Raw genomic sequence first — 23,228 nt, 5'->3', positions numbered from 1 at the left:
CCTGAGCTGTGGAGGCTTACCTGGGGAATTCAGATTAGCCTGTGCACTCCCACATGCCAGCTGGGTGACCTTGGGCTAGTCACAGCTTCTCGGAGCTCTCTCAGCCCCACCTACCTCACAGGGTGTTTGTTGTGAGGGGGGAAGGGCAAGGAGACTGTAAGCCCCTTTGAGTCTCCTGCAGGAGAGAAAGGGGGGATATAAATCCAAACTCCTCCTCCTCCTCCTCCTCCTCCTCCTCCTCCTCCTCCTCCTCCTCCTCCTTCTTCTTCTTCTTCTTCTTCTTCTTCTTCTTCTTCTTCTTCTTCTTCTTCTTCTTCTTCTTCTTCTTCTTCTTCTTCTTCTTCTTCTTCTTCTTCTTCCGAAGACAACACCAGCTGGCTTTCAGTCTTCCAAATGCTACTCCACCATGTTTCTGGACCAACACAGTCTATAATTAAAGTGCCTTTCCCTCGCATCATGGGGCGGAGCATATGGCTTAACAAGCTATTTTCTCATGGGAAAGGCACTATTTATCCAGAGTCACTGGTGGAATGGCAGCACCCTCTACAGTCAGTGTTGGGTGGCCAGGAATATAAACACCTCTATCCATGACTTTGCAGAAGTGGAAATCCAGGAAGGCATCGGCATCGTTGCTTCTGCCAGAGTGACCAACCTCGGCATTGTAAAATCTATATTTGTGGCTACACATCACCAAAAGAAGCGTCGAGGAGAACATCTTCTGACTGATGTAGTCCTCTGATGCACCTCCCAGATGCCTGATGGGTATGTGGCAACCATCTATGGCTCCTACACACTGGGGGAAGCACGGCTTTGTGAATCCAGCCCTCTGTGGAAAGAAAGAAAAGCAATGTTTAGTGTACAAAACATAATTTGTTTTTTTCAATTTGTGCCCAACACTGTAAATGGCCATTGTTCTCAGTTGGATAGCATTACATGAAGACAGAGGTGGGATCCAGCAGGTTCTCACCAGTTCCCGAGAGTGGGTTACTCATTATTTGTGTGTGCCGAGAGGGGGTTACTAATTGGGCCTGCTTTTCTGTTAGACATTCCATCAGGTCCAAAAATCATAAAGTCCTGTTGTTTCCTATGTGGCTGGTTAGCGAAGGTAGAAAACGGGATAATTCTCCCTGTTGGGCTGTTTAAAAACCTGTTTTAGAAATATGGTGAAGTTCCTTGTTTAAGGAAAGTATCCTTGATTTCTAGAAACAAAATTAAGTATTTGAAAGTATTAAGTATTTGACAGGCAGTCAATTAGAGGAGAAGTAGTTGTTGGCAGTAGACGGTAGGACTTGCTATAATGAGTTTAAATTATGGACAGAAAGATACCAGCTGGAAATTAGGAACTTTTTTTTTACAGTAAGAGTTTTTTTACAGTAACAGAGAAATTATTAATGCCCCGCCCCCAGAATGCCCGGCCACGCCCCCGTCGTGCCCCACCCAGCCCCATTGGCGCTACATTACTGTTTGAATCCCATCACCAGGGGAACCTGTTACTAAAAATTTTGGATCCCACCACTACATGAAGATTGTCGTGATGCTGATAGGCCTTCTGAAGTTGGACATTTATCCAGTCATTAAGCTTTTGGTCGCCAAATTTTTATCCCAAGAGATCCAGCACTGTGTTCCTGGACACATGAAGACATGCACCTCACGATCCTTTGAAATTCTGCAGAGTGCAATAAGTAGAAGATGAGTTAGTTCTCCTCTTTTTTCTACCCAGAAAAGTGTCATGCAATCAGAAAAAGGGGAAATTAGTTCATTTATAACGATTGCAACTCATTATAAATATGCTGCGCAGAATCCACCAGCAGAGATCTCCAACCCATGGCTCTCCAAATATTCAATTAGTAACAACCGCCATCTTTATTAGGCATATAAAATAAGCTCTAGAACATTATCGGACATTTGTGATGTACAAAGCAAGAATATGATCAAATGACAGACAAACTGTATCTAGAGACATACAATATAGAAATATGTATAAAACATTGATTAGAGCCATACATGCAGTGATAGCGTTTGGATGGAAAGATACGAAAAAATGGAAGATTCAGAAATGGTTGGAATATATATGGGAACAAGTGACATGAGACATTTTTGAAATATTATCAAAGAATAAAACATGGCAAGAAAAACAGAATGAAATAATGAAGATATGAACAAGTTATGAGAATTGGATGAAGGAGACGGGAGCCAGAGAAGACATATGGATAAGAAGACAACAACGAATGAACTTATGGCTGTTTGGTTAAAGAAAAGTAAAACATAATATTAGGGGAGGGTGGGAGGGAAAAAAAGGGAAAATGTATTGTTTGGAAGTTATATCAGAAAGACGTAAATAGAATTATTTCAAACTATACAATAACAATATTTTTTTAAAAAAAGAGAAACTGTATCTAGCATTAGACGTTACTTACAAAGTTCTGTCACTTGTAAAAGAAATTTTGCTCCTTCTCCCAAGAGCATGATGTCTGTGATGTTTAACAGAAGCCCCACAACAGAATTGTCAAGAGTCTTTCAGGTTTGTCTGGGGCCAGCCAAGGAGAGAGATTCCTGATACCCACGTTATCTCGGACAGTCGAATATAATGTGAGCAAGAGTCTCCACTTGGTTTTTACAGTGCGGACAAACCCGATCCTGGAGAGGGATAGATAAATAGCGACCCTTCGAAATGGCAGACGTAATAATCCATCTCTGCAATTGTAATAATCCATCTCTGCTGGGGATATTCATGGAGTATGATGACCATCAGGTCTGCCAATCGGCCCTGCTGGCAGGGGCTGATGGGAATCATAGTCCATGGACATCTGGAGAGCCATAGAGACCCCTGTTGTAGAACTTGTGGGAAGAAGCTAGGGTTGCCTACTCGGCAGTGGGGCATTCCCGGAGATTTTGGAGTGGGGCCTGGGGAGGGCAGAGATTGGGGGCCATTTTCTCCAGCCATTTTCTCCAGGGGAATAGATCCAGTGGCAAAGCTACAATGGGGCAGGGGGGGACAAACGCCCTGGGCGCAGCCACATGGTGGTGGTGGTGGTGGTGGTGGTGGTGGTGGTGGTGGTGGTGGTGGTGGTGGTGGAGAATTGCTCCCCCACCCCTCCTCTCAGGCTGCCTCAGACCGCTTCAAAAAGGTAGGTGAGAGAGGTTGGGGGGGGCGGGGCGCAGGGGGGCATGGCTGCCATTTTGCCCTGCGTGCCATTTTCTTTTCCTACGGCACTGAATGCAGAGGTGGGATCCAGCAGGTTCTCACAGGTTCCCGAGAGTAGGTTACTAATTATTTGTGTGTGCCGAGAGGGGGTTACTAAGTGGTGATTTTGCCATGTGATTTTTGCCTCAGTTACGCCCCTCCTCTCAGCAGTAGCGCGCAGAACTTGAAACAGTCTAGCAGGAGGTGCACCGGCGTGAGTGGCAGCCTGCGCCTGCATGAATTCGTTTCCCACCCAAGGACCAGCGCAGAGGCTGCGTCCTTGCCACAGCCCCTCCCAGGAATGCCCCGCCCACGGAATGCCCAGCCACGCCCCCGTTGTGCCCCACCCAGCCCCATTGGCGCTACGCCACTGTTTGAATCCCACCACCATGGGAACCTGTTACTAAAAATTTTGGATCCCACCACTGACTGAATGGATCTCTGTTGTAATCTCAGGAGATCTCCAGGCCCGGCCTTGATGTTGGCCACCCTACGGAAAGAGAGCTCCACCCTCGGCAGGAGCTGGGACATCACCCCTCCTTCCACCCACGCCAACCCTGCTAGCTGAATTGGTTTCTGTAGAGCAACAGGAAGAGTCACCGAGCCGGATAAAAGTCAAACCACGCTTCCTCATAAGTGGTCCTGCAGGTTCTGTGAGGCGGAGAAAGGCAAATGTTGTCTCTCGCATGCCAAGCGTGAGGTTGAGCAACATGCGTGCTCCCGTTGCGCAATCCCACAGAGCACCTGCCCCGAGCTGGGAGGCGAGAAGCTAATGCTAAGCTTTTACCCATTGTTACACCCCAAGAGTTGCTTTGTTTTGCCTCAGGATGGAATTGTCGATTTTTTCAGCCGTTTGGCTCCTCTGCATTCCTGCTTCCCGGAATCCAGCCGGATGACTGCAGGTTCAGGAGCAGAAGGATGTTCTGTCAGCTAATAAAGTCTCACCCAAACATTGCGCAATTGAACCTTGGGTGTGATCCCCTAATGACACCGGCTGAAGTTAGTGTGTGGAAGGTGTTTTCTGTGGTGCGGCCAACCTCCTGCATTGCTTCCTTTCCAGGAGAACAGGCGAAGGAATGGCTTCCAGCAGCGGCCTTTCCTCACTTGAGCAAGGGCTGAATGTCCTGGGAGCGTTTACGATTCTTTGGCTGTTTCTCCAGATTGCGTTGGTTGTAGGACGTGGCGTCAGACTGTATGTGCTGTCTGAGAAATGGAAAGGGGTGGATGTTGCTTCCTATGGGCCTTGGGCAGGTAAGTTCCTACGTTTCTGCTTCCACTGTGTTAGCCAGAAAGCTGGTGAGATATCTATATTTATCTATATAGATAGATTTAGATGTAGAAACCTTTAATGGCATATATATAAATTATACAATGGAAATTAAAATTGGCTGGTAAAATATTTTTTAAAAAACAAGCATCAGGAGAACTGGATTAAGCCACTGAATTGGGTTTGAGACTGCTAAGCATTTGGGAACATTCAGTGATGACAACACACAAAAATCTGGCAGTTTGTTCTATGGTAACAGTTGAGTTGCTGTCTAGCAAGAACAAAGTTTTGACAGCATCTGTAGTGTTGCCTAGGTCAGCTAAGAGGGTTAAGTAGTCTTTCCCGCTCCACAGTAAATAAAGGGCCATATAATAGAACATGATGGACGGTTTCTTCAAGACCAGGATTGCAGGTGCAAGATCTATCAGAGGATGGAAGATGGTGCTCTCTGTTGTATTGTCTGGTAGAAGGAAGAACATTGCATCTGGCTAAGGTGACAGCGTGTCTGAGAGTGGGCTCATGTAGGAGATGTAGATAGTTAGCAGGAGTGGGAAAACGAGGCAAAATATGCAGATGGATTGGAGAGCAGGTTTTATTTGCTTGTGCCATCAGTTTCTGGTAGTCCTGCTCAAAGAGTCTTTGCTTTATGAGACGGTATATCTCATTAGCAGTCATAAGAAGAAGATCATCAAGGGACACAGCTAGGTCTTGCAACTTATTGGTTATATGAATCCACCACTCCGTCGAGATCAAATAAGAGAGCGCGTTTGAGGTAAAGCTAAGCTGGCCGTCGTGAAAACAGATGCGTAGCCAGAACCTAAAAGATAGAGATAGACAGAAATAGGCAGGCAGGCAGGCAGGCAGGCAGGCAGGCAGGCATTTAAACCTACACCAGTGATGGCGAACCCTTTCGAGACCAAGTCACACACACAAAGCCTTTATTGGCATCATACAGTAAAACAATTTGTAACCAGAAACGTTTTACAACCAGAATAACATAGTTACAACTCAAATAACCATCATTTAATATAAAAATCTCCCTTAGCAGATGTGCCAATTATATCCAACAGAAACTTGGCAACTAATTCAGAAAAATCCTGATTTGATCCATCCAGGAAATACTTTATCCTTTGCTCATCTGTCATATCTACATTAAAAGATGTAAACAATGGTCGATACTTATACCTTAAGCATTCCCTATTTGGACAGTGAAACATGATATGCTCTAGTGTTTCTACTTGTATGCTGTTGCAAGGGCATAATCTTTCGGTCTTTGGTATTTTTTGGAATCGACCCTCGAGTAGAGCAGATGGCAAAATATTGAATCTTGCTAAAGAGAATGCACGTCTCAATCTAAAATTAATCATATAAAGTAAATAATGAGACATACAACCCTTTGCTTCAACTAGTGATTGATTTAGAGGTGAGCAAGTTGAATTGCTGCTATTAAGATCTTTGATAATCCCATTCAAAGGAATTTTTCTTTTAACAATTTTTTGCCTCTAAATAAGATAACATTGATATTTCATCCATAGATATGCCAATTTCTGTAATCTTATCAACTATTTTATCATGCCAGCTTGAAGTGTTAAGTTCAGAGAGCAATAAGCATGTGAAACTGCCTGGCTTGGAATGATGGTGGATTTTTAACCAGTATATAGTTGCTCTAATCCAAGCCAAGGTAGTTAAGGAACATAGGCCTAGTTCAATGCGTAAGGCTGCATAAGACACGCAATTGGGGAAACCCATAATCCTATGCAGAAATTTAGAGTGTAGAGTGTTTAGACTGGTGTTTTGGGCTAAGAAAAGGACTGGAAAGCCATAGAGTAGCTGCGGAACTACTTTTGCATTGAATGCCTTGATTACTGCTGGAATGTATTGGTGTCCTTTTGTGTAAAAGAAATTCACTAAAGCGTTTACAGTTGGAGTAGCTTTTACTGATGCCGTTTTGACATGGGCTGTCCAAGAAAGATTATAAGTGACCAAGTGCCCAAATTGCAACCCAAAACCCACTTATTTATCGCAAAGTGCCAACACGGCAATTTAACCTGAATACTGAGGTTTTAGTATAGAAAAAACGGTTGGCTCCAAGGCGCGCGTTACTCGGGAGTAAGCTTGGTGGTAGTCGGCGGCTTTGCTTTGAAGCAACCGTGCAACTCTTCCAACGGGTGAAACACGACCCTAGGAGGGTTTACTCAGAAGCAAGCCCCATTGCCAGCAACTGAGCTTACTCCCAGGTAAAGGATTGCGCTTTAGTTCTTCGCATGAAAATCAGTGGGGTTTAGCAGCGCTTAACAGGGTTACCTACGCTGCTTCCCCAAAACTAGGTCTTAGGTTTAATGCTAATAATCGAGCCCAGCAGCCCAGGCCAGCCTAGAAATGGGGGGGGGGAGGCACTCTGTGAGTGCCCACAGAGAGGGCTCTGAGTGCCACCTCTGGCACCCGCGCCATAGGTTCGCCACCACTGAGCTACACTATCAATATCTCAAGGAATCTTATCAATATCTCAAGGAATATATATATCTGCCTCCAAGCAAGCAAGCAAGCAAGCAAACAAGCAAACAAACAAACAATATATTCTCTCTCAACTGTTAGTCCTTACAGTAAATATATTTGAGCATAGAACAGTTTTTAAAATGAATTCATAACTAAAAATCTTTCGATTAACTAAAAAGCTGCCCTGATTTTTTTTAAAAAAATTAACCATAAATCACACATATTTTCAAGCACAGCAGCAGGTAAAGAAGAACAGTACGAAGTAGGTACCTGAAATTTTCCTGACCTGCATAACCTGGGAGAGTCAGATCTTGTCGGATCTTGGAAGCAAAGCAGGGTGGGCCCTGCTTTGGATTTGGATGGGAGACTGCCGAGGAACACCACGGTTATGAAGCGGAGGCAGGCAAAGCTAAACCACCTCTGAACATCGCTGTCTTGTAAAACTTGTGTTAACGCTTCCACTTGTTAGTCCTCGCAGTAAACGCATTTGAGGGTTCATTCGCTAATTTATTAACTAGTTAAACACCTCTCGGTTGGCTGAAAAGCTGCCCTGATTTATTGCTTTTAATCACAAATTACACACAGATGTTCAGACACATCAGCAGGTAAAGAAGAAAAGTGTAGAATACATCCCTGAAACATTAACATTGGTCTGGTTCCGGCAAAGGAAGGGAAGGAGGCAATCCCGGTGACTTTCCCTGCTAGTTTTTATTTCTGTTTTAAAATGTACTATTCTGAGTTACAAGGGGCTTGTTTGCTATGGGGGGGGGGTATCCTCCTCCAGACTGCTCTATCTATCAAAGCTTATACCTCATTGCCTTGTATCCCTATATATACAGTCCTTGTTTTTTAGGCTTGGCGGGCCTCAAATTTTTCAGTATTGGTTTGACTGTATATATTTGCTGATCTGTTTAAGAAGGAATTCTATCATACAGAGCGTGACACCCATTCCAAGAGCGTGCCTGACGCGCTGTAGACACCTATCATCGAATCTCGGTAGTCATTTTTGTGGCATTTAGATGCGGAGTAAACCAGTTAATCTGTTAAACTTCCTCTGTCTAATCAGCTGAGGCGTCTGAGTCAGTTTTTCGCCAAAAGGCCAATAGGTTTAATTGTCTGCACTTCCAAAATCAGTTTTTGAAGGCACCTGTCCTGTGGCGGTGGAACGAGGCTGGGCACGAAACCTGCCTTAAACCAAGCAATCCAGTTTTGAGTTTGCGTAGGGATATTTCCAGCACAAAAATCTGCATTGAAAATTGGGGATATTTGGGATATTCAAAATGTGGATGGAAGCTTTTGTTCAAATGTATACATTCAATGTGAGCTTTTAGATTTTTTAAAAAATGGTGGTATTTAGGGGAGGGGGGTTGGTAAGTCCAACCCATTTTCCCATAAATGTTATGAAAGCACTTTGGGACCTGGTCCAAACATAACTTTTAAAATTCAATTAAGTACGTTATTCCCTCTTCTTAAATGGTAAATATTTTCCCCAATGGCCGGTAGAATCAAACTGTAGCTAGATGCTATTTACCTACCTACTGAGTTAAACATTAGTGAGCTCTGAGTAGGTCTCTCCTGTTTTTAAAAGGGGGAATTCAAAATGGAGCAGAAAATGGTTTTGATTCCCTCCCCATCCCCTCCCATGGCTGTGCTATTTTGCTGACCAAAACCAACTGTCGCTCCTTGCATATTTCCTTTGGAAGGTCACAAAGGGCCATTCCCCACTCTCCCCTATCCCCCCTATGCCGGCGCTGCTCTCGGCGCGCGGCATCCCTGGTGCGCGCCCTGGTGTCCCCACGACCCTGCGCTCTGTGCAGGGTCATCAAAAAGCTCCCTTTGCAAGAGCGCCAGGGATGCTGCGTGCTGAGGGGGCGCGACAGCGGCAGCGTCGGGGCGGCTGCGCTGTCGCTGCCCCTCTCATGGGGAGTGCGGGGGGACCCCGCGCTACTCTCCTCAAGTAGCGTGGGGCTTAAGGCAAGTGGGGAAATGCCCAAAGACAGGCAGAGAGCAAGTCCCCCCCGAGTAATGAGGATCAGAACCCAATAAATACTCTGGATGATCAAAGGATTTTATTGGCAGACTGCAGGGTATAGTAACGAAGACGACTCTTGAGTAAAAGAGCAGTGGGGAGAGCAGCAGTGGTGTAGTGGTTTAGAGCAGGTGCACTCTAATCTGGAGGAACCGGGTTTGATTCCCCGCTCTGCCGCTTGAGCTGTGGAGGCTGATCTGGGGAATTCACATGCCACACATGCCAGCTGGGTGACCTTGGGCTAGTCATAGCTTTTCGGAGCTCTCTCAGCCCCACCCACCTCACAGGTTGTTTGTTGTGAGGGGGGAAGGGAAAGGAGTTTGTTAGTCCCTTTGAGTCTCCTTGCAGGAGAGAAAGGGGGGATATAAATCCAAATCCTCCTCCTCCTCCTCCTCCTCCTCCTCCTCCTTCTCACCAGGTAGCGAGTATTTCTCAGCCTGATGCCTTGAACAGCGACTGCCCGTTAGAATCCACAGCATGGAGCTACACAAAACTACGGTCTGCATGGAAAGTATATGTGGAGTAGTTGTTAGAGGTCGATTCCCCACTCACGATTAGATGCGTGCTCGTCACTCCAAATATCCAGGTTTCCTGCAGAAGTTGGGGGGGGGGGGATCCAGATTCGAACTACCCGCCCTTGCGAGTGACGTGGAGCCTCCAATCCAATCAGGATGCAGTGGGCTGTGCTCCTCCTCCTCCTCCTTCTTCACAGATGCCAAGCAGTTGATAATATGTCCAACATTTCCCAACCCCCACACGAGAGCAAAGAGGCAAAGCTAGACTCGGACGTGAGGCCTGTCCCAGCAGCAGACAACTCAAGGCCGTACCAGGAGATAACGGGGCACCTACAAAAGTGAAAGCAACTCCCAGCATTCCCCCTCCCAACGGGCTGTCCCAATGTCAGACCACGGCCTGACATTTCCGCCCTCTCTAGGGCCCTCCCCTCTCCCCGGGTCGAGCAGGGTATGCCTGATGGAAAACCTTAACCAATTCTGGGGCCGTGACATGACTGGCATCCATTCATTCATTTTGGCCGGGTGGAAAATGAGTCCAGGAAATCAGGCACTGCAGGCGTTTACGGTGGATGCAAGAGTCCAATATTTCCCGAACTTTGTGATGAGGCTCCGTATCAATCAGAATCGGAGGCGAAGTTGGGATGGCAGGGTGCCAACAATCCGGTGGGGGTGCTTTCTTGAGGAGACTGCAATGGAAAACAGGGTGGATTTTACGTACGTTTTTGGGTAGGTCCAACTGCACCATCACCTCGTTTATCTTGTGCGCCACCCGAAAGGGTCCTAAGTATTTGTGCCCAAGCTTCCTCCAACTCTGTAGACCCCTAAGGTTCTTGGTGGACAGGTAAACCCAATCATCCACAGCCAGGAACACTGGGCACCTGTGCTTATCAGGTTGCCCTTTGCACTGTCCTTGGCCTTTTGGAGGGTCCGTTGAATTGGATCCCAAGCTTACACAATCTGCTGAATCCACTCCTGGAGTTCAGAAGGATCGACAGCAGGATGCCCCAGAAAGGGGAGGGGCTTCCCGGATTGCCTGGATACCACTTCAAAAGGAGTTTTGCCAGTACTGCTGTGAACTGCATTGTTGTAAGCGTATTCCGCAAAGGGAAGCAGGGTAACCCAGTTGTCGTGGTGATGACATATTGTTCCAGGGTTGCATTGGTGCATTCTGACTGGCTGTCAAATTCCGTGCCATAAGCAGATGATAAGACTTGCTCCACCCCTAACAGCTGCAGAAAGGCCTTCCAGAACCGGTTGCCCCTATCTGAGATAATCTTGTCGGGTGCAGAATGGAGCATATAGATATGTTCTATGAACATTTGAGAAAGCTTGGAAGTGGATGGCAAAGATGAGCAAGGCAGAAAGTGTTTTGAAAACAGGTCTACCACTACTGAAATTATGGTCTTCTCCTGGCTACTGGGGAGATCGGTGATAAAATCCATGGAAATCACCTCCCGTGGTGCAGTAGGCATGGGTAAAGGTTGTAGAAGTCCTTGTGGCTTTCCAGGGGCTTTTTTTTGCCATTACACAAACTGGGCACCCTTTCACATAAGCTTCAATGTCTTTATGCATGGTGACTTGGAATCGTGCCCCTGTTGAATCAAAGCCTTACGCAACAGGGGTGGCACATACAAAAGTCCTCCCCCCCATCATAGGCTATCCTGCAGCTGAAGCAAGGACCCACCTTCATCTGAAGGCACCACCTGTTCGCCCACCTTAAGGAAGGAGGTAATTAGTCCCTCGGGCGGGTGTACCACCTGTTGAGTGGGCTGGCTAACTTCAATAACAACAACAACCTTTATTAGGCATTTAAAATAGGCTCTAGAGCACAGGTGTCAAACTCACGGCCCTCCAGATGTCATGGACTACAGCTCCCATCATCCCCTGCCAGCATGGTGCTGGCAGGGGATGATGGGAACTGTAGTCCATAACATCTGGAGGGCTGTGAGTTTGACACCTGTGCTCTAGAGCGTTACCAGACATTTATGAAGTCCAAATCAAGAGTACATTCAAAACGCAGACAGAAAGACTGTATATAGCAGTATACATTACTTAGAAAGTTCTGTCACTTGCAAAAGAAATTTAGCTACTTTTGCTGGCTAACTTGTGGGCAGGACTGTGATCTGGTGGTGATGGATAGCCCTAGCTGGGAGGAGGAAAGTATAGTTTGAGGCAGAGCCAACACCTCCCCCATGGTATGGGTAGGGAGAGGGTGTCCGCCAAATGGTTGGATTTGCCTGGGAAAAATGTATCATAAAATCAAACTTTGAAAAGAATCTACCCATCGGAGTTGTTTGGCAATCAATTTTCCGGTTGTACAGAGGGCAACCAATTTTTTAAAATCAGTCCAGACTTCAAACGGGAATGAAGCTCCCTCAAAGAAGAAGAAGAAGAAGAAGAAGAAGAAGAAGAAGAAGAAGAAGAAGAAGAAGAAGAAGAAGAAGAAGAAGAAGAAGAAGAAGAAGAAGAAGAAGAAGAAGAAGAGTTTGGATTTATATCCTCCCTTTCTCTCCTGCAGGAGACTCAAAGGGGCTTACAATCTCCTTGCCCTTCCCCCCTCACAACAAACACCCTGTGAGGTAGGTGGGGCTGAGAGAGCTCCGAGAAGCTGCGACTAGCCCAAGGTCACCCAGCTGGCGTGTGTGGGAGTGTACAGGCTAATCTGAATTCCCCAGATGAGCCTCCACAGCTCAGGCAGCAGAGCTGGGAATCAAACCCGGTTCCTCCAGAGCTCTTAACCTCCTACGCCACTGCTGCTCCTACGCCACTGCTAACCAATGTCGCCAGGTGGTGAGGGCATGTTTAATAGCTCCTGTCTCCTTATCGCCCACCGTCCTATTTACCTCTGACCCTGTAAATTTCTTGGAAAGGTAGGCATAGGGATGTAACTTGCCATCAACATCTCTTTGGAGCAGCACTTCACCCAATTGTTTATCCAAGGCGCCTACATGCACAATGAATGACTTAGACGGGTCAGCATGTTTGAGAACTGGCTCAGAGGTAAAAGCATATTTTAAGGAGTCAAAGGTGAATTGACAGGCAGGGGACCGCAATAAAGGGGTACCTGGGTGGGTTGCCGATGGCCCCTTATCCTTTGTGTGCAACAAATTGGTCAGGGGTAGGGCCAATTCTGCAAAATTTGGAATAAATTCTAGGTAGAAATTGGCAAATCCCAAAAAGGATGCAATTGCTTGCGGGTGGCAAGCAGTTTCCAGGCTAACACATTCTGCACTTTAGCAGAGTCCATCTCCAACCCTTCCTGAAAGATACGGTATCCCAAGAAATCCAATTTTTTAAAATGGATTTGGACAACTTGACAAACAGTGAATTGGCCTGCAACCGTTTCAAAACTTCACTGACTAATTGGATATGCGAAGTCTCATCTTGGTAGTAGATTAGAACATCATCCAAATACACCACTCATGTAGAACTTCATTTATAAGACTCATTAATACTCCTGAGGCCACACTGAGTCCGAAGGGCATGACCTGGTACTCAAAACTGTCCATAGCGGGTATTAAAAGCTGTCAAATGTTCAAAATCTTCTGCAATGCAAACTCAATAATAGGCTTCCCGTGTCCAATTTTTAAAAAATTCACCCCTTTCCCAAACTAGCCAAGCTGCAAACGGGCTAAATCAACATCTGTCGGTTGAAATAAAAATCTCCAGACAAATGATTGATCTTAATGAAGCCAAATTTTTTATTTGCAAACACAAAGCTTGGGGGAGAAACACACACAGAAAAACTCTGCACATGTTCCCCTTGAGGTAAAGAACAAAAAGCAATCTTTATACCTTAGCCCACTGTGCTAAAAGTAGGCAGTTAGTTCAATTGGCTAATTCATAATTAGGCAAATACTAGACATTTCATTGGACTGTCTTAACACAAAGAATTTAACAGAGACAGGTCTTGGCAAGCAGAACTACTTTGGTCTTAAATAAACAAAGGATGACAGTAACTCTTGTCTTGTCTGATAAACCAGATATACTGAAACATATGCTTGCAGTAACTCTTCTGTTAACCATGACCTAGTAAACCTGCCTTGTTGGCTTACAATCTGAGATTCCTCTGGCTCTAATGCAAACCCCATTATGTATTGTTTTGTAAAACAGACATTGTTACCTAGCCGCATTGCTTTGACAAGTTAAACCAAACAGATATTAATTTGTCTTACAAAATTGAACAAACATAATTAAGTAGAACAAACATAATCAGTCTCACAATTCCACAATTATTCCACATGTCCATCTGCGTACCTTCACTGTTGCTGCTTCTGCCTTGTGGAACACTCCCCTGACTTTCTGCACAAAATGGAATTATTCCAAAGGGCTTTTCTATGCAGGCAACAGTGTAGCACAGGGCAAAATGACTCATAAAGCTACTTGGACAAATTATTAGGGACTCTGGTCTAAACTACTGTATGTAGTTTATTGTAAGATGGATCCTACTGTGTGATTTTTTTCATCATTCTGTGTCATGTTAATGCTTACGCTTTGCTTCAGCTCTGTTTTTAGACTTCCGGTTGATTCTACAACCCCAATCTTATTGCATAGTTTCTTTCTTTTCTTTTCTTTTTGAATTGTTTTATTTTATCATTTAGGAATACATATTAACAGTGGTGGGATCCAAAAAATGTAGTAACAGGTTCCCATGGTGGTGGGATTCAAACTGTGGCGTAGCGCCAGTGGGGCTGGGCAGGGCACGATGGGGGTGTGGCCGGGCATTCTGGGGGTGGGGCATTCCTGGGCAGGGCTGTGGCAAGGACGCAGCTGCTGCGCCGGTCCTTGGGTGGGAAAAAATGCATGTAGGCGCAGGCTGCCACGCATGCTGGTGCACCTCCTGCTAGACTGCTTCAAGTTCAGCGCACTACTGCTGAGAGGAGGGGCATGACTAAGACTAAATCACGTGGCAAAATCACCAATTAGTAACCCCCTCTCGGCACACACAAATAATTAGTAACCTACTCTCGGGAACCTGTGAGAACCTGCTGGATCCCACCTCTGCATATTAATTGGCAGACAGTCTGACTTAAAGTGGTTCTAGTAAGAACAGAAAATGATCTGCGACACCAATTATAAACCACGTACTTAACATTTGCGAGTAATAGTTACATCAGAAATAGTGGTTTAAGATTCTACTACATAAATACAATGCAAAGATATAGGTATAAATGCGCAATAATATCTTATACACACACATAGATAAATAATAATAATAAATAGGTTAATAATCTTAAGCTATGCAGATAGCAATAAGGTTCTGTTTTGAGGGTCAGAATTGTATAGGTATTGTATAGTTTCTTGAATGATTGGTGGTCCCTTTAAAGATTTTCCTGGGAAATCCATTCATTGATATCCAAACATTACATCTAACGAGGCCCTTATTGTGAAGTCATTTAATGTCCTTCTTGCTCCGCCTTGTGACGTGGGATGTAGTTGCTTGTGAACGTTCCTGAAACAGCCCAACACTGTGGTTGGCTCTACCCTGTTTATCTTGGCAAGGAACTGGCTGTTCAGCATGTTAAAGTCAAAGAATATAATTAGATGTGCTTATGGAGAATTACAAAGCTGGAGTCCAGCCAAAATTGACACACTCCCCTTCCTAATTAGTTTGCCTTGCATTTTTCATTTAGCCTGTACCTAGTCACCGAATTTTTTCATAAGCTAAATGTTAGGAATCAGCGAAGATTCTTTTTTACACTCATTCATATTTATAATTTTGATCTTCTTCGCTTGAACTTGTTTTGGTAAACTTTTTTCGTTTTTCATGCTCATTCATATTTTTCAATAATTTTGATTTTTGTGTTTTAACTTACTTGTTTTGGTTAACTTTTTTCCATTTTACACTCATTGGTGTTTTTATCAATACTTTCAATTTTCTGCTTTTTTGTTAACTTGTTTTTGTTAACTTTTTTCCTTTAACTTGATTTGTTAATTTTTTTTACACTCATTCATATTTTTATCAATAATTTCGATTTTCTGCTTTTTGTTAACTTGTTTTGGTTTACTTTTTTCCTTTTATGCTGTTTTTAATCAATATTTTTCTTTTTTTAAAGAATTTTAAACTTTATTATTAATCAAAATAAAATAAAATGATTACATAGTTACAGTTATTATAAGAAAGAAAAAATAGTGTAGTATAAATCATTAATAATCATGTTAAAACAAGGTTTTTCCTTTTTCTCCCCCCTCCCCCCTTCTTTTCATTGGTTATGCAAGCAAGCAGCAGAAGGTTCATTCTTCTTATTCTCTTGTTCCATAGTTCTTTGTTAAATCCGGCTTCTTCCATCCATTTCTCATACAATGTCCATAATTTCATAATATCTTCTAATTTCTCTTGCCATAGTGTATTTTTTGTCAGTCTCTCAAAAATTTCTAGCTGTATTTGTTCCCAAATATATTCTAACCATTTTGAGCCTGTCCATTTCTTGTTGTCTTTCCAGCCCAACGCTAACACTGCATGTGCTGTTCTGATCATTATTTTATACATTGGTTCCAAAGTTCTATTTACTCTTGTATCATCTATTATCCCCACTATTAACAAATCATTGTTTACATCAATTTTAACTTTTACTAACTGTTCTACGTATTTCAAAATGTTTTCCCAAAACTTTTTTACCACTTTACATTCTATCCACATATGAATATAATATGCTCCCTGTTCTCCACAGTGCCAACATTTTGGGCTTAATCCCTTAATCATATAGGCTAGCTCAGTGATGGCGAACCTATGGCATGGGTGCCAGAGGTGGCACTCAGAGCCCTCTCTGTGGGCACGCACAAACAGAGTCCCTCCCCCATCTAGGCTGGCCTGGGCCACTGGGCTGTATTATTAGCATTAAACCTAAGACCTAAGAGCAGCAGTGGCGTAGGAGGTTAAGAGCTCATGTATCTAATCTGGAGGAACCGGGTTTGATTCCCAGCTCTGCCGCCTGAGCTGTGGAGGTTTATCTGGGGAATTCAGATTAGCCTGTACACTCCCACACACGCCAGCTGGGTGACCTTGGGCTAGTCACAGCTTCTTGGAGCTCTCTCAGCCCCACCTACCTCACAGGGTGTTTGTTGTGAGGGGGGAAGGGCAAGGAGATTGTCAGCCCCTTTGAGTCTCCTGCAGGAGAGAAAGGGGGGATATAAATCCAAAACTCTTCTTCTTCTTCTTCTTCTTCTTCTTCTTTAGTTTTGGGGAAGCAGTGTAGGTAATCCTGTTAAACGCTGTTAAACCTCACTGATTTTCATGCAAAGAACTAAAGCGCAATCCTTTACCTGGGAGTAAGCTCAGTTGCTGGCAATGGGGCTTGCTTCTGAGTAAACCCTCCTAGGGTTGTGATTCACCATTGGAAGAGTTGCACGGTTGCTTCAAAGCAGAGCCACCGACTACCACCAAGCGTACTCCCGAGTAACGCATGCCTCGGAGCCAACCGTTTTTTCTAAACTAAAACCTCAGTATTCAGGTTAAATTGCCGTGTTGGCACTTGGCGATAAATAAGTGGGTTTTGGGTTGCCATTTGGGCACTCGGTCTCAAAAAGGTTCGCCATCACTGGGCTAGCTGTATTGGGGTTCTATACCATTTGAGTATCACCTTTCTTTCTAATTCCACATATTTTTCAATCTTTATCTTCATCATGCTATCCATAATTCTTTCTATTTTCACTGCCATAAGCTCTCTGCAACGACGGCACTTTCTACTACCATTAGGTAAAAATGTGATAGAACTAAGATTTCCAGGACTCCGTTGGCTTTCTGACAATACATCCGTCATCTTCCTAAGTAAAATAAACGTAATAACTTGCACCTTTCTCCTCTTTGCAGTGGTGACTGGAGCTACAGCTGGTATTGGAAAAGCCTTTGCCCATGAGGTAAGATTACTGAGAAGATGGTCATCAATTGAATGGCTCAACAGGTCCAAGGACCTCAAACAAGTGGGAAGAGGAGGTCCAGATTATTTTTCACTCCTCTTGTTCTAGATCCCCTCCAAGGTTGCAAAGGATGCGGTGAGGGCTCACCATGATAACCATTTACATGTGTTTCATAGTTTGATGGCATTTCCAAAGTTGCAGTTGACAAATAGTGTTAATATATCTAATTCTCATCTCTCTCAACATCCCCTATCTATGCATGCTTAGATCCAGAGACTGGAGCCATGATGAGACAGGACAAGTTCCACAAACCCGAGAGAGCTCCAGTTTTTCAGAAAAATCTGAAATGTAACACACAAATGCAACACACACACATATAGGGGTTTAAACTCATCCCAAAAAGGAGAACCAGCACCTGTACCTTTAAGAAATGGATGCCCTCTGAGATCTCAGAGGCCACTGTGGGAGTTGCTAGGCAAGATGAACAATGTAGCCTGCTTTCAAACTTTGGTCTCTGTCAGTAGAAGGCAAGGAAATAATGTTTTCCAGGGCCCTACTATGAACAACTGGGACTTGCAGGAGTACCTGGGGAGATATGAAAGAAAGAAAGAAAGAAAGAAAGAAAGAAAGAAAGAAAGAAAGAAAGAAAGAAAGAAAGAAAGAAAGAAAGAAAGAGAGGGAGAGGAGAGGAGAGGAGAGGAAGGATAAGAGAGAGGGGAGAGAAAGGAGAGTGACAGAAAGAGGAGAGAGAAAGAAAGAAGAGAGTGAGTGAATGAATGAATGAATGAATGAATATTTATTGACAGTCATTGACCAGATAAAAATCATTTATATTCATAGATACTAATTTAAAAACTAAAAACATCAATGTCATTTAAAATTAGAGTAAAATCCCTGACAATCAGATATACTAAATTAAACCCATACTCAGTTATCTCATCATCATAATTATACATATACATAAAGACCAATTTAATATCCATTTTTGCTGATTAAAATCCATATCTATCGGTTTAAACTTTTAAATTAAGATTAAGTAGTTGAGAACAGTGCCAACTGCAAATGGCTAATACGCTTAATTAATTGTCAGTTATCTATTACGTTCTTGATTTTGTTTACAATCCAGGCAAATTTTGCTACTTTAACAGCGATCTCAACATCTCTTCCAGAGAACGTAATCATCACCATATTTTTCCTATTCCCTCATAAGAACATAAGAACATAAGAACAAGCCAGCTGGATCAGACCAAAGTCCATCTAGTCCAGCTCTCTGCTACTCGCAGTGGCCCACCAGGTGCCTTTGGGAGCTCACATGTAGGATGTGAACGCAATGGCCTTCTGCGGCTGTTGCTCCCGATCACCTGGTCTGTTAAGGCATTTGCAATCTCAGATCAAGGAGGATCAAGATTGGTAGCCATAAATCGACTTCTCCTCCATAAATCTGTCCAAGCCCCTTTTAAAGCTATCCAGGTTAGTGGCCATCACCCCCTCCTGTGGCAGCATATTCCAAACACCAATCACACGTTGCGTGAAGAAGTGTTTCCTTTTATTAGTCCTACTTCTTCCCCCCAGCATTTTCAATGAATGCCCCCTGGTTCTAGTATTGTGAGAAAGAGAGAAAAATTTCTCTCTGTCGACATTTTCTACCCCATGCATAATTTTGTAGACTTCAATCATATCCCCCCTCAGCCGTCTCCTCTCCAAACTAAAGAGTCCCAAACGCTGCAGCCTCTCCTCATAGGGAAGGTGCTCCAGTCCCTCAATCATCCTTGTTGCCCTTCTCTGCACTTTTTCTATCTCCTCAATATCCTTTTTTGAGATCACGTGACCAGAACTGGACACAGTACTCCAAGTCGCGGTCGCACCACTGCTTTATATAAGGGCATGACAATCTTTGCAGTTTTATTATCAATTCCTTTTCTAATGATCCCCAGCATAGAGTTTGCCTTTTCACAGCTGCCATGCATTGAGTTCACATTCCCATGGAACTATCAACTAAGGCAGCCTAGAAATCCTTTTCCTGGTCTGTGACTGATAGCACTGACCCCTGTAGCGATGTATGTGAAGTTTGGATTTTTTGCCCCTATGTGCATCACTTTTACATTTTGCTACATTGAACTGCATTTGCCATTTCTGAGCCCACTCACCTAATTTATCAAGGTCCGCCTGGAGCTCTTCGCAATCCTTTGTGGTTCTCACCACCCTACATAATTTGGTATCATCTGCAAACTTGGCCACCACGCTACCCACCTACTTCCAGGTCATTTATGAATAGGTTAAAAGAGCACTGGTCCCCAAAAGCGGATCCTTGGGGACACCACTCCCGACATCTCTCCATTGTGAGAACTTCCCATTTACACCCACTCTTTGTTTCCTGTTTCTCAACCAGTTTTAATCCATAGGAGGACTTCCCTCTTATTCCTTCATTGCTGAGTTTTCTCAACAGTCTCTGGTGAGGAACTTTGTCAAAAGCCTTTGGAAATCCAAGTAGACAATGTCCACGGTTCACCCTGTCCACATGCCTGTTTACACCCTCAAAGAACTCTAGTAAGTTTGTAAGACAGGATTTTGCCTCTGCAAAAGCCATGCTGACTCTTTCTCAGCAGGTCTTGCTTTTCTACATGTTTTATAATTTTATCTTTAATGATAGATTCTACTAATTTACCCGGAACAGATGTCAAACTGACTGGCCTGTAATTTCGCGGGTCCGCCTAGATCCTTTCTTAAAAGATTGGTGTGACATTAGCCATCTTCCAGTCTTCAGGGGATGGAGCCTGATTTCAGGGATAAGTTGCATATTAAAGTGAGGAAGATCAGCAATTTCGTAGCTTGAGCTCTTTAAGAACTCTTGAGTGAATGCAATCTGGGCCAGGGGATTTGGTAACATTTAGTTTATCAATGGCTGCAACAGAGACTTCTTCCTTGTCTATCACTATCTTACGCTAGTTCCTCGGATTAAGCCTCCCTAAGAAGCTTTGTGGTTCAGGTGCAGGAATGTTCACTCACCTCACTCTTGGGTGAAGACAGATGCAAAGGAATTCATTCAGCTTCTCTGCCAATCTCCTGCCATCTTTTAGCACACCCTTTGTTCCTTTGTCATCTAACGAGGGCCTACCGCTTCCCTTGCTGCAGCTTCCTGCTTTTGATGTACTTGAAGAACTGTTTGTTTGCTGGTCTTGATGTTAGCAGCCATCGTTCCTCATCAATCCTTTTTTGCCTCCCGCTTACAGCTAACTTGCTTCTACTTTTGCCACCATTTGTGTTCCCTCTCCTTTATTCTTCTAAAATCCAAGCCAAACTGGACTTCCATTTTTCTAAAAAAAGACATTTTCTTTTTTCACAGTAATTTCCTCAACCTCTCTTGTTAACCATGGTGGCTTTCTTTTGGACTGGGTGCTGCCTTTTCTAACCTGTGGAGACACATTCCAGCTGAGCTTTTATTACTGTGTTTTTTAAATAACCTCAAGCATCCTGGACAGTTTTGACTCTCTTGATTTTTTCCCTTTCAGCTTCCCCTTGCACTATCCCCTCATCTTTGAGAAATTTCCCTTTCTGAAGGCGAATGTAACTTTACATTAGTAGTTGCCACTTGTTAAGCATGCTGAATACTGAATCTGACAGCATTGTGCGTAAGCTGTTCCCTACTCTGGCTCAACAACTGACTTCCTGCACCAGGTCCTGGGTCCCACATAGAATTAGATCTAGGATCACCTCTCCCCTGGTTGGTTCCACAACCATCTGCTCTAAGCCACAGTCATTTAGCATATCCAGGAATGCTCTCTCCTTACTATGACCTGAACATGCATTTTTCCAGTTTATATGGGGATAGTTAAAATCACCCATTACCACTACATTTTTGTTTTTGTTGGCCTCTCTAATTTCCCTCCCGGGAAACAAGTCAGTAGAGGGCTTATAAAGTTCCTCCTAATATGATCGTATTTCTTGCAGTAAAAAAAGGTATGTCCGAGGAGAACCAAGAGAGAGAAAGAGAGAAAGAAAGAAAGAAAGAAAGAAAGAAAGAAAGAAAGAAAGAAAGAAAGAAAGAAAGAAAGAAAGAAAGAGGGGGAGAGAAAGGAGAAGAGAGGGAGGGAGAAAGGTCAGAAAGAAGAGAGAGAATGGAGAGAAAGAGAGGGAGGGAGGGAGGGAAGGAAATAAAGAAGAGAAAGAAAGAGAAAGATAGAGAGAAAAGGGGGCAAGACAGAGGGGAAAAAAGGAGAGGAAGAACCCAGCAGAGGTACACCTGGATCTTTCTCTACTCCCACGTAGAGGAAAACCAGAGCCCCCCCTCCCCACTCACCAGCGCTGCTCCCACCCTCCCCAACTCCCCGAGGAGCAACAGCAAGCACCACCTGTCTCACTTGTGTCACCTGCTAAAGAAGCCTCCACCCCGGGCTTCACCTTATATAAAGCCGTGGTGCGACTGCACTTGGAGTCCTGTGTTCAGTTCTGGTCGCCACATCTCAAAAAGGATATCGAAGAGATAGAAAAAGTGCAGAGAAGGGCAACGAGGATGATTGAGGGACTGGAGCACCTTCCCTATGAGGAGAGGCTGCAGCGTTTGGGACTCTTTAGTTTGGAGAGGAGACGGCTGAGGGGGGATATGATTGAAGTCTATAAAATTATGCATGGGGTAGAAAATGTGGACAGAGAGAAATTTTCCTCTCTTTCTCACAATACTAGAACCAGGGGGCATTCATTGAAAATGCTGGGGGGAAGAGATTAGGACTAACAAAGAAAGGAAAGCGGCTTCTTCTCGCATAGCGATGTGATTTGGTGTTTGGAATATGCCGCCACAGGAGGTGGTGATGGCCACTAACCTGGATAGCTTTAAAAAGGGCTTGGACAGGTTTATGGAGGAGAAGTCGATCTGTGGCTACCAATCTGGATCCTCCTTGATCTGAGATTGCAAAGGCCTTAGCAGACCAGGTGCTCGGGAGCAGCAGCAGCAGAAGACCATTGCTTTCACAGTCTGCATGTGAGCTCCCAAAGGCACCTGGTGGGGCACTGCGAGTAGCAGAGTGCTGGACTAGATGGACTCTGGTCTGATCCAGCAGGCTAGTTCTTATGTTCATCTCCCTGCCAGCAGGCAGTGTCAGGTCGCATCTAGTGCCTCTGTGCTGGGCCTCGCATGCCTCCTCACAACCAGGTTGGCAGCACCCAATGGAGCGCTCCTCACTCGCAAAGCACTAGGTCCATGCTCCAGCCACTTTCCTGGCCTGCTGCCCCCAAGCGAGGGACCCTTTGCAGCCCAGCATGCTGCGCTTGTTCTTGGAGGTTCACTGCCCCAACTTCTTGCAGGGGGGGTGGCAGGTGAAATGCACTTTCTGTGCGAATTACGTCGCAGTGAGCAGCAACGCTTTTATCTCTGCAGCACCTAAATGGTGAGTGCGTGCCCGCTCAGCTGCTCACCTTGCAGGGAACATTGATTCATGCCATAATGGACTTCCTATTTTAGAAAACAGCCTTCCAATCACTGTGGCTTAAAACCATTTTTGACAGCTAGAACAACATTATGACTAGTGTTGTTGTGTGCCTGTGTAGGAAGTCAGAAGCACAGAAAGGAGAAAAAACAAAGGAGTAAAAAAATTCATGTGACAATGTTGGAATTGTGGAGTCATCTCTGTAGTTTATTTACATACATGGTGGACCTGCCTGCTATTCCAAAATCAACATGTGTGTGTGAGGTTGTTATAGAAATTATAGCTTCGCTGAGCTTCACAATTCTGAAAAATTCCAAACGTTATTTTATTGCTAACTAGCGGGCCCGCCCACGCGTTGCTGTGGCAATTGTCCTTCTCATCACAGTCTGCAACCCCCACAGATGTCCATGCAGGTCCAATGATCCCCAGCATAGCCTTTTGAGGTGGTAAAATGGAATCC

At 44.4% G+C, this 23,228-nt stretch overlaps 1 protein-coding gene across 1 annotated transcript in view; it reads left to right on the top strand.

The window, feature by feature from the left end:
• LOC125435523 (very-long-chain 3-oxoacyl-CoA reductase-B-like) overlaps positions 1-23,228 on the top strand; it is a 69,109-nt gene that overhangs the window by 19,186 nt on the left and 26,695 nt on the right. The window contains exons 3-4 of the mRNA XM_048501718.1: positions 4,245-4,435; positions 17,302-17,348. Of these exons, the coding sequence (XP_048357675.1) occupies positions 4,245-4,435; positions 17,302-17,348 (238 nt within the window). The remainder of the gene's footprint in view (positions 1-4,244; positions 4,436-17,301; positions 17,349-23,228) is intronic.

Source organism: Sphaerodactylus townsendi, linkage group LG06 (assembly GCF_021028975.2).
Source record: "Sphaerodactylus townsendi isolate TG3544 linkage group LG06, MPM_Stown_v2.3, whole genome shotgun sequence".
Classification (NCBI taxonomy): Eukaryota; Metazoa; Chordata; class Lepidosauria; order Squamata; family Sphaerodactylidae; genus Sphaerodactylus; species Sphaerodactylus townsendi.
Note: the sequence above shows the minus strand (reverse complement) of the source record. Positions and strands in the feature narration are given on the sequence as shown.